The sequence below is a fragment of the Mandrillus leucophaeus genome, unplaced genomic scaffold, assembly GCF_000951045.1.
Source record: "Mandrillus leucophaeus isolate KB7577 unplaced genomic scaffold, Mleu.le_1.0 Scaffold538, whole genome shotgun sequence".
Taxonomy (NCBI): Eukaryota; Metazoa; Chordata; class Mammalia; order Primates; family Cercopithecidae; genus Mandrillus; species Mandrillus leucophaeus.
In genome coordinates this window covers 19038-31108 of record NW_012105786.1, presented here as the reverse complement: position 1 = coordinate 31108, position 12071 = coordinate 19038, and the positions used below count along the sequence as shown (strand labels likewise).

At 38.5% G+C, this 12071-nt stretch overlaps 1 protein-coding gene and 1 pseudogene across 2 annotated transcripts in view; both read right to left on the bottom strand.

The window, feature by feature from the left end:
- The window catches only part of CDKL4 (cyclin-dependent kinase-like 4), a gene marked incomplete at its 5' end in the record, with an annotated part of 34596 nt that overhangs the window by 16790 nt on the left and 5735 nt on the right, over positions 1-12071 (bottom strand). Inside the window, 2 exon segments of the mRNA XM_011997354.1 lie at positions 485-592; positions 9066-9156. Of these exon segments, the coding sequence (XP_011852744.1) occupies positions 485-592; positions 9066-9156 (199 nt within the window).
- Positions 6202-7181, bottom strand: LOC105551897 (annotated as a pseudogene). Its single transcript, XR_001007915.1, has one exon. The product of XR_001007915.1 is annotated as a ribonuclease UK114 pseudogene (transcript).

The window sequence follows — 12071 nt, the reverse complement described above, 5'->3', positions numbered from 1 at the left end:
GGGGAGAGCACCACATCAAGGGAGCACCCCATAGGACAGAAGAATCTGAACAGCAGCCCTCAAGTCCCAGATCTTCCCTCTGACATAGTCTACCCAAATGAGAAGAAACCAGAAAAACAATTCCAGTAACATGATGACAAAATAAGGTTCTTTTTTTTTTGAGGCGGAATCTTGCTCTGTCACCTAGGCTGGAGTGCAGTGGTGTGATCTTGGCTCACTGCAACCTGTTTCCTGGGTACAAGTGATTCTCCTGCCTCAGCCTCCTGAGTACCTGGGACTACAGGTATGTGCTGCCATACCCAGCTAAGTTTTGAATTTTTAGTACAGATGAAGTTTCACCATGTTGGCCAGGCTGCTCTTGAACTCCTGACCTCAGGTATCTGCTTGCCTTGGCCTCCCAAAGTGTTAAGATTACAGGCGTAAGCCACTGTGCCTGGCCCAAAACAAGGTTCTTTAACACTTCCAAAAGATCACACTAGCTCACCAGCAATGGATCCAAGCCAAGAGATAATCTCTGATTTGACAGAAAAAGAATCCAGAAGGTCAACTATTAAGCCAATCAGGGAGGCAACAGAGAAAGATGAAGTCCAACCTAAAGAAATAAAAAAAATGATACAGGATATGAATGGAAAAATCTTCAGTGAAATAGAGAGCATAAATAAAAAAACAATCACAACTTCTGGAAATCAAGGACACACTTAGAGAAATGCAAAATGCACTGGAAAGTCTCAGCAACAGAATTGCACAAGTTCAAGAAAGAACTTCAGAGTCTGAAGACAAGGCATTCAAACTAACCCAATCTGACAAAGACAAAGAAATAAGAACTAAAAAAATGAACAAAGCCTCCAAGAAGATTGGTATTATGTTTAATGATGAAACCTAAGAATAATTGGTGTTCCCAAGGAAGAAGAGAAATCTAAAAGTTTGGAAAACATATTTGAGGGAATAATTGAGGAAAACTTCCCTGGCCTCACTAGAGATCTAGACATCCAAATACTTCTTGCTCAAAGAACACCTGGGAAATTTATTGCAAAAAGATCATCACCTAGGCACGTAGGCATCAGGTTATCTAAAGTCAAGACGAAGGAAAGAATATTAAGAACTCTGAGGCAAAAACATCAGGTACTATAAAGGAAAACCTATCAGACTAACAGCAGATTTCTCAGTAGAAACCCTACAGGCCAGAAAGGATTGAGGTCCTATCTTTAGCCTCCTTAAACAAAACAATTATCAGCCAAGAATTTTGTATCTAGTGAAACTAAGCTTCATAAATGAAGGAAAGATACAGTCTTTTTCAGACAAAGAAATGCTGAGAGAATTTGCCACTGCCAAGCCAGCACTACAGGAACTGTTAAAAGGAGCTCTAAATCTTGAAACAAATGTTTGAAATACACTAAAATAGAAACTCCTTAAAGCATAAATCTCACAGGACCTATAAAACAGCAACACAATGAAAAAAACCCAGGGTATTCAGGCAACAAGTAGCATGATGAATAGAATAGTACCTCACATCTCAATACTGATGTTGGATATAAATGGCCTAAATGGTCCACTTAAAAGATACAGAATGGCAGAGTGGATAAAAATTCACCAACCAAGTATCTGCTGTCTTCATGAGACTCATCTCATGAAGACACACAAGGACTCACATAAGCTTAAGGTAAAGGAGGGAAAAAAGGTATTCCCTGCAAATGGATACCAAAAGTGAGCAGGAGTAGCTATTCTCGTATCAGACAAAACAGACTTTAAAGCAACAGTAGTTAAAAAAGACAAAGAGAGACATTATATAATGATAATAAAAAAAATTGTCCAACAGGTAAATATCACAATCCTAAATATATATGCATCTAACATTGGAGCTCCCAAATTTATAAAACAATTACTACTAGACCTAAGAAATGAGATAGTAACACAATAATAGTGGGGGATTTCAATACTCCACTGACAACACTAGACAGGTCATTAAGACAGAAAGTCAACAAAGAAACAATGGACTTAAACTATATCCTACAACAAATGGACTTAACAGATATTTACAGAATATTCTACCCAACAACTACAGAATATACATTCTGTTCATCAGCACATGGAACATCTGCCAAGATAGACCATATAATAGGCCACAAAACAAAAAAATTAAAGAAAATTGAAATTATAGCAAGAACTCTCTCAGACTACAGTGGAACAGAATTGGAAATCAATTCCAAAAGGAATCCTCAAAACTATGCAAATACATGGAAATTAAATGACCTGCTCCTGAATGATTGTTGAGTCAACAATGAAATCAAGATGGAAATTTTAAAATTATTTGAACTGAACAATAATAGGACACAACCTATCAAAACCTCTGGTATACAGCAAAGGCAATGCTAAGATGAAAGTTTATAGCATTAAATGCCTACATCAAAAAGTCTGAAAGAGCACAAATAGACAATCTAAGGTCACACCTCAAGGAGCTAGAGAAACAGGAAAAAAACAAACCTAAACCCAGCAGAAGAAAAGAAATAACCAAGATCAGAGCAGAAGTAAATGATATTGAAACAACAACAACAAAAAACCCTACAAAAGATAAATGAAACAAAAATCTGGTTCTTTGAAAAGATAAAGAAAATTGATAGGCCGTTAGCAAGATTAACCAATAAAAGAAGAGAGAAGATCAAAGTAAGCTCAATTAGAAACGAAACAGGAGATATTACAACTGATACCGCAGAAATACAAAAGATCACTCAAGGCTCCTATGAATACCTTTACACACATAAACTAGAAAACCTAGAGGAGGATGGATAAATTCCTGGAAATATACAACCCTCCTAGATTAAACCAGGAAGAAATAGAACCTCTGAACAGACCAATAACAAGCAGCGAGATTGAAATGATAATTAAAAAGTTACCAATGAAAAAAAAGTCCAAGACCAGAGAGATTCACAGCTAAATTCTATCAGACATTCAAAGAAAAATTGGTACCAATCCTACTGACACTATTCCAAAAGACAGAGAAAGGGAATCCTCTCTAAATAATTCTATGAAGCCAGTGTCACCCTAATAACAAAACCAGGAAAGGACATAACAAAAAAAGAAAACTACAGACCAATGTCCGTGATGAACATAGATGCAAAAATCCTCAACAAAATACTAGCTAACCAAATCCAACAGCATACCAAAAAGATAATCCGCCATGATCAAGTGGGTTTTGTACCAGGGATGCAGGGATGGTTTAACATCTGCAAGTCAATAAATGCGATACACCACATAAACATAATTAAAAACAAAAATCACAAGGTCATCTCAATAGATGCAGAAAAAGCATTTGACAAAATTCAGCGTTGCTTTATGATGAAAACCCTCAGCAAAATCAGCACAGAAGGGACATACCTTAAGGTAATAAAAGTCATTGAGGACAAACCCACAGTCAACATTATACTGAATAGGGAAAAGTTGAAAGCATTTCCCCTGAGCACTGGAACAAGATAAGGATGCCCACTTTCACCACTCCTATTCAACATAGTACTGGAAATCCTAGCCAGAGCAATCAGACAAGAGAAAAAAATAAAAGGCATCTAAATTGGTAAAGAGGAAGTCAAACTTTTGCTGTTGGCTGATGACATGATCATAAGCCTAGAAAACCCTTAAGACTCATTCAAAAAGCTCCTAGAACTGGTAAATGAATTCAGCAAAATTTTAGGATAACAAAATTAATGTACACAAATTAGTAGCCCTGCTATACACCAACAACAACCAAGCTGAGAATCAAACCAAGAACTCAACCCCTTTTATAATAGCTGCAAAAAACAAAATACTTAGGAATATACTTAACCAAGGAGGTGAAAAACCTCTACAAGGAAAACTACAAAACATTGCTGAAAGAAATCATAGATGACACAAACAAATGGAAACACCTCCTATGCTCATGGATGGGTAGAATCAATATTGTGAAGATGACCATACTGCCAAAAGCAACCTACAAATCCAACATAATTCCTATCAAAATACCCCCATCATTCTTCACAGAACTAGAAAAAACAATCCTAAAATTCATATGGAACCAAAAAAAGAGCCTGCATAGCCAAAGCAAGACTAAACAAAAAGAACAAATCTGGAGGGATTACCCTACCTGACTTCAAACTATACTATAAGGCCATAGTTATCAAAGCAGTATGGTATTGGTATCAAGACAAGCATATAGACCAATGGAACAGAATAGAGAACCCAGAAATAAAGCCAAATACTTATAGTCAAATGATCTTTGACAAAGCAAACAAAAACATAAAGTGATGAAAGGACACCGTATTAAACAAATGGTGCTGGTATAATTGGCAAGCCACATGTAGAAGAATGAAACTGGATCCTCACCTCTCACCTTATACAAAAATCATCTCAAGATGGATCAAAGACTTAAATCTAAGACCTGAAACCATAAAAATTCTAGAAGATAACACCGGCTTAGGCAAAGACTTCTCATGACCAAGAACCCAAAAGCAAATGCAACAAAAACAAAGATAAATACATGGAACTTAAACTAAAAAGCTTCTGCACAACAAAAGAAATAATCAGCAGAGTAAACAGACAACCCACAGAGTGGGAGAAAATCTTCACAATCTATACATCCAACAGAGGACTAATATCCAGAATCTACAAGGAACTCAAACAAATCAGCAAGAAAAAAACAAATAATACCATCAAAAAAGTGGGCTAAGGACATGAATAGACAGTTCTCAAAAGAAGATATACAAATGGCCAACAAAAACATGAAAAAAATGCTCAACATCACTAATTATTAGGGAAATGCAAATCAAAACCATAATATGATACCACCTTACTCCTGCAAGAATGGCCATAACCAAAAAAAAACAAAACAAAACTATAGATGTTGGCATGGATGTGGTGAAAAGGGAACACTTTTACACTTCGGAGGGAATCTAAATTAGTACAATCACTATGAAAAACTGTGGAGATTTCTTAAAGAACTAAAAGTAGATCTACCATTTGATCCAGCAGCCCCACTCCTGGGTATCTACCAAGAGGAAAAGAAGTCATTATATAAAAAATATACTTGCACACGCATGTTTATAGCAGCACACTTGCAACTGAAAAAATACGGAACCAGCCCAAATGACCATCAATCAACAAGCAGATAAAGAAAATGTGGTGTATATATATACCACAGAATACTACTCAGTCATACAAAGGAACAAAATAATGGCATTTGCAGCAACCTGGATGGAATTGGAGACCATTATTCTAAGTGAAATAACTCAGGAATAGAAAACCAAACATCTGTGTTCTAATAAGTGGGAGCTAAGCTATGAGGACACAAAGGCATAAGAATAATACAATGGACTTTGGGGACTCAGGGGAAAGGGTGTGGGGGGCGGTGAGGGATAAAAGACTACACATTGGGCACAGTGTACACTGCTCAGGTGGTGGGTGAACCAAAATCCCAGATATCACCACCGAAGAAATTATTCACATAGCCAGGCGTGGTGGCTAACACCTGTAATCCCAGCACTTTGGGAGGCCGAGGCAGGCAGATGGCGAGCTCAGAAGTTCAAGACAAGCCTGGCCAACATTGAGAAAACCCATATCCACCAAAAATAAAAAAAATTACCTGGGTGTGGTGGCGTGTTCCTGAAGTTACAGCTACTCAGGAGGCTGAGACAGGAGAATTGCCTGAACCCAGGAAGCGGAGTTTGCGGTGAGCCGAGATCTCACCATGGCACTCCAGCCTAGGCAACAAAGCAAGACTCTGGACTCTGTCTCAAACAAAACAAAACAAAACATAACAAAACAAAACGAACTTTTTCATGTAACCAAACACCACCTGTTCCCCAAAAACCTATTGAAATAAAACAACAAAAAAGAAATGTCTATTCAAGTCCTTTGGCCACTTTCAAATTAGTTTTTGTTATTGAGTTATAGTTCTGAACATTCTGGATATTAATTCTTTATTAGGTATAAATCTGCTAATATTTTCTCCCTTTCCATGGATTGCTTTTCATTCTCTTTATAGTGTCCTTTGATGCACAGAAGTTTTTAATTTTGATGAAGTGCAATTTCTCTATTTTTCCTTTTGTGGCTTGTGCTTGTGGTGTTACCTTCAAGAGATCACTGTTAAATCCAATGTCATGAGGCATTTGGTCTATGTTTTCTTCTAAGAGTTTTACAGCTTTCTTTCTTTTTCTTTCTTTCTTTCTTTTCTTTTTTTTTTTTTTTTTTGAAATCTGCAAGTCTGTTTTATTTCCATTAGAAAAATATTATCCATATTAAATTTTGGTCCACTTTCTTCTCCTTGACCTCAAATTTAAACACTTAAATTTTATTCAAGTAGAAGCAGAATCACATACCTGACATGAAAACTAAATCATTCACATCATTAGTTTGAATTAGAGATGTTCTTGATTATTTCTCAGGAATAATTACTCTTCTTTCCTACCTGTTATTTCTCTTTTATTTATTGAGTAACTATGTAATGGGTATCTCTTTCCTATATTCAGTAATACAGGTGTAATTTAAAACAGTAACTGGATTCCTTCTCTAATCTTCAATTCATGTTTAACTCTCCCTATTATATGGTATTTCCATAATAACTTCAGATATTTTCATCAAGCTCACACTGTCATCAATTGTGGAAATTAAAAGGTTAATTAAGATGTTACATCAGTTGTAGATATTAAAATGTTGACAATTCCGGACTTCAAAGCACTGGCCCACTTATAGTGATGCTGTTGTCAGCGGTGCTTGGACAGCTACTGCTTCACTTTCAATTTGGCTACCTTTGGGCAAAGCAGCAACTTGGTAAGCAGCTCTAGCAGGAAAATTACTCTTGAAATACTGTTTGTAGACTTCATTGACAGTATTGAAGTCGTTTATGTCAGCCAGAAGAACAGCTGTTTTCACCACATTAGTGAAGTCATAGCCTGCAGCTTTCAGAATTTCACCCATGTTTTTAAGAGCTTGTTTAGCTTCTTCTGCTATCCCTCCTGACACAAGCTGTCCACTTGAAGGGTCCATGCCTATCTGTCTTGAAATGTAAATGGTCCTGTTGACTAACACAGCTTGACTGTAGGGTCCAATGGCCCCTGGAGCTTTTGCGGTGCTGATCACCCTTTTGATCAAGGATGACATGGCTAAGTCTTCCCTCTTGCAGCCCCTTCAGGAGAAGAAGCCCCAGCACCAGTGCTGCTCGCCTCTCCTACAGCTTTATTTCTTATGTTTACGTTGGTGATTCATTTTGGTGAGTATAATGTAAGGTAAAGGTCCAACTTCCTTCTTTTGCATGTGGATATCCAATAGGAGCTTACATTTTTATGTGGATGTCTATTGAGCCACTGTTAGCATTTTAACACATAATGGGACCCCCTCCTTTGCCTTTCTCATTATAAATGGCCAAAAATGACCCCAGCAATGACTCATACCAGTACTTAGAAGACTTAAGCTGTAACCAGTGCCTGAGCTCATGTCTTGTGGAGGTTTAAGCCAGCACTAACAAGTTGGCAGTGCCTTGTATTACCACTTTGCTTATAATAATATGGCAAAAGGTATCATTATTGGAATTGCCACAGTGGGTTCACCATTCAGACTTCTGGATGTGTTCGTGCAGTCAGAATTTCTGAGACAGATGACCCTAATATTGAACTCAGTTCTAAGGTTCTTCATTCAGACAAGAATGACTATGTTTGCTACAGGAAAACTCAGTAGGAAAGCTGACTTGCATATTCAGCACAGAAATGCAAAGGAAAATGAAAAAGGAAGAGAAAAAAAGAATGCATATTCATGAAAAATTAAAAATATTTATATTTTCAGCAGTATTGCCAGTTTAAGAAGCTTTGCCAGCCCATGGAGAAAAATCCCTAAAAGGAACAATTGTGAGGTAACTTTCATATGAAATGCTGCTCTTATGTTCTTCATGCTTGTAATGGCATATCTGTGTAGGTTTTTTCACTTATTTTTGTGACTGAATTGGGTATTTTGGTGGTATATAATGGATTTCCAGGAAAAAACCCCCAAATCTATGACACCGGATCTATACCATGCATTGGATGACTATCATTCACTTAATTTCCTAAATTGAGGGTCATATATATTTCAGTAATTTTTTTCTATGTATTTCCTGTATAGTTGAGATCATACTGTATACATACGCTTTCACTTTTCTTTTTCTCTTACCGTGTCTTAAACATTTTCCGATGCCACTGAAACTCTGCAAACATCCCTGCTAATGGCAGCCCAGCATTTCCTGATACTGATGCACCATGGTACTATGTGCAGCGTTCGTAACTCGGTAGTTTTCCAGTGTTTGTCTATTTCCCTTTTCAGCCCCATGGCACAGGGACCAATTATCATTAGGGTCCTATTATCTTTACCACAAAGCACAGCAACCTCAGAAAGCCTTGATCGGTTTTTGTTTTTGCCCAGCCCTTCCACATGCATTGCCAAGTCACTCGTGTTTGGGTGCCGTCAGGATACCGATTATGTCCACACCCAGACTGCGAGGTTTATGTTGCTAATACATCTATTTGTCTGTTGCAAAGTTCTAGATTGAGGGAGAAACAATTATTTGTCCCCCTTTCCCTTCAGTTCCTCCTTGCCTGGAATGATCTCCTTTTTCTTAGCACTGTCTCTGAATCGTCTCTTTAATTTTCAGTTTACTCTTCTAGTCTCACCAGCTCCATGAAGTTTTTTTCAACCACTCTCGCTCACATTAATATCTCCCTCCAGGGAACCGTCTGCACCTTCACTTTAGTACTTTATTGCCAATCATCTTGTATTATTCTTTGTTTCTTTTACTGTAGATTATAAGTGCATGAACAGCAGAAATGCTTTTAGAATTCTTTTCCCTTCCTATGAGGTAAAGCACAGAAAGGTGACATCCAATAAATTCTAGCTGAATGGAGCAGAGTTGAAGTGCAAACGAATGTACTGACTAAAAGGCTAAAGTGAGATTTTCCTTAATTTTAATAACAACAATACAATATTTGGCATATGTCCAATATCCAAAGTAAGAATTTAAACCATGTCATTTTATCATCATCTGAACTGGATATTAGTAAAAAAAAATTGCTACTTACTCAGAATTCTTGCAAACCCAAAGTCACAAATCTTGATTATTCCTTGCTTAGTTATTAGAATATTTTCAGGTTTTACATCTCTGTGAATACACTGTAAGATCATTATTTGATTATTTTTCTGAACCACCAAAATGACAAAGGATAAACATTAACTACTAGTTTAATAGATACACAGCCTATGAGATAAAAACAAATGTGGGTTTCCTTCACTTTTCTAAAAGAACTTAAATTGGCAGTTTTTCACTTGTAACTCTTGTCATACCCAAATTAAAACATTTATTAAAATATTGTTTTATTATTGAAATAATTAAAATTATAATTGTATGTGAAAACTGTCTTTTTTTTTTTTTAAAGAAGGGATTATCAGGCTAGGTGTGGTGGCTCATGTCCATAATCCCAGCACTTTGAGAGGCCCAGAGGATAACTTGAAGCCAGGAGTTTGAGACCACCCTGGGCAATGCGCTGAGACCCTGTCTCTACAAAAAAGTTAAAAAATTAGCCAGGTGTGGTGGCATGCACTTGTGGTCCTAGCTACTCAGGAGGTTGAGGCTGAAGGATCATTTGAGCCTAGAAGGTTGAGGCTGCAGTGAGCTATGATCACACTGCACAGAGCCTGAGCAACTGAGCTAGACCCTGTCTCAAAAACAAATAAATAAAAATAAAAAATTAAATTCAAGAAGAGAGTATCATACAATTCTTTCACTTTTTGCTGGTCCCTGTTTAAACTGTATGAGGTAAAACCTTAAATGAGATTAGACTCAGAGTACCTCTAATAACTGCTGCCACCCAAGAGTCACAATTAAGGTTGAAAAACTTGCAGATTTGAGAAATTAGAAAAACATTTAAATGATAACAAAAAGCAAAATTCACTTCTAATTAGAATGACCATATTATTTACATCCAAATCAGGAGACTTACAAGTGTGAAGGAGGGGCCTATTAATAATCATGCCAGGACAACAGGGACAAACCAGGACTGCCTGGGTGAGCTGGGGCGCACAATCCCCTACTTAGCAGAGATTCCGAAGCATTCCTCGTCAGGAGATGGGCATCATTTCCACATCCTCACCACGGAGCTATCCTGGAACGATCAGCAACACTCCTGAGATGGCCCACGATGTTGTCAGAATCCCTACTGGGAAAGTGGGACATGTGGCACTCTGACCTCACTCACTCTGTCGCCCAGGCTGGAGTGCAGTGGCGCGATCTTGGCTCACTGCAAGCTCCGCATCCTGGATTAAAGCGAGTCTCCTGCCTCAGCCTCCCGAGTAGCTGGGACTACGGGTGTGTCCCAAGTAGCTAGGATTACAGGCGCTCACCACCATGCCCGGCTAATTTTGTATTTTTAGTAGAGACGGGTTTCACCATCTTGTTGTCCAGTCTGGTCTTGAATTACTGAGCTCAAGTGATCCGCCCACCTCTGCCTCCCAAATTGCCGGGATTACAGGCGTGAGCCACCGCGCCTGGACCCCGCTATGCTTTCATATGCAGCGGCCTTACAATTTGCTGCCGAATCATAATGACCCTGAATGAAGCAGATGCTCCTTGCCGGACAGGAGCGGCCCGGCTAGAGGCCTGGGTGAGGGCAGGCTGAGTAAGCCCGCGCGCGCATGGGCATTCCAGAAATGGGTTTCCAGGTTGCGGAGATGCTGTGAGAAAACAGCTCAGACCTTACCCTTCAGAACTTCCCGTTTATCCACGCTCCCAAAAAAGAAAATGGATGAAAATAATATCGATCTCTATTACTGGGCCCTCACAGGGAACTCTGTACTTTTCAAAGCACTTTCAATTCAAAGCATGAATTATTTCATCCTTGCAACAATCCTGTGATTGCAAGTGGCCGCTGACAGAGTCCATGAATTGAGTGTCACAATAATCAACTCCTTCTGCCTCCCTCTCTACTACGCTGTCAGGCCCTTTAAGCATTTTTGTCAATTTGACTATTCTGAAATGGTTGTCTTTGGTTCTCTAATAGCTATCTAGGAAGAGAAAAAGAGCTGAGCCCTAAATTCATTTTAGGTTGCAGAAATGACACTGGTAGCAGGAGCTTGTTCCTATTTAGTCTCAATTACTGTCAACTGCTTCGTAATTTGTATGAAGAGCAGTTAGAAGAAACTTTTTTAGGTCTCTTAAAAGTACTAAGGCCTTAGACACTAATTAGAAAAAACACATAGGCCGGGCATGGTTGCTGATGCCTGTAATCCTTGTACTTCGGGAGGCCAAGTTGGGCGGATCGCTAGAGCCCAGGAGTTTGATACCAGCCTGGGCCCAATGGTGAAAGTCAGTCTCCACAAAAAATACAAAAATTAGCCAGGTGTGTGGTGTGCGCCTTTAGTCCCAGCTACACAAGAGGCTGAGATGGGAGGATGGCTTGTGCCCAGGAGGTGGAGGTTGCAGTGAGCCAAGATGGCACCACCGCACTCTAGCCTGTCTGACAGAGTGAGACCCTGCCTAAAAAAAAAAAAAAAAAAAAAAAAAAATTGTTGGAATATAAATGAACATAGTTTTGATATCCTACCTTTTAAGCAACACACTTAAGAAATTTAGACTAACACTCTGAGTCAGTAACACTTATAGTTGGTGATTACATTAGAACAGGTTACGTCCTTTAAATGAGTTTGCATCAAATTCTACAATTTCTAGACTATGTGTAGCATTACCAAGTAAATGGATTTACATCGATATCTGTCCATTGGCCTATACATGTTTTCTGGATCTAATCCATGTGAAATTTATAGCACTTATTTTTCAACCAAATATACAAAAGGAAATGAAGTATTGACATATCCCAAAGAAACAGGAACATTTATGGGTATAGGAGCAGGTAGGAGAAGTTACTGATAAAGAGTGAGAGGATACTGAAGAAATTTAAAAGGGAGTAAAAATAATTGGAACCTGGTTGGGTGCGGTGGTTCATGCCTGTAATCCCAGCACTTTGGGAGGCTGAGGCAGGCAGATCACCTGAGGTCAGGAGTTCGAGACCAGCCTGGCCAACATGGTGAAACCC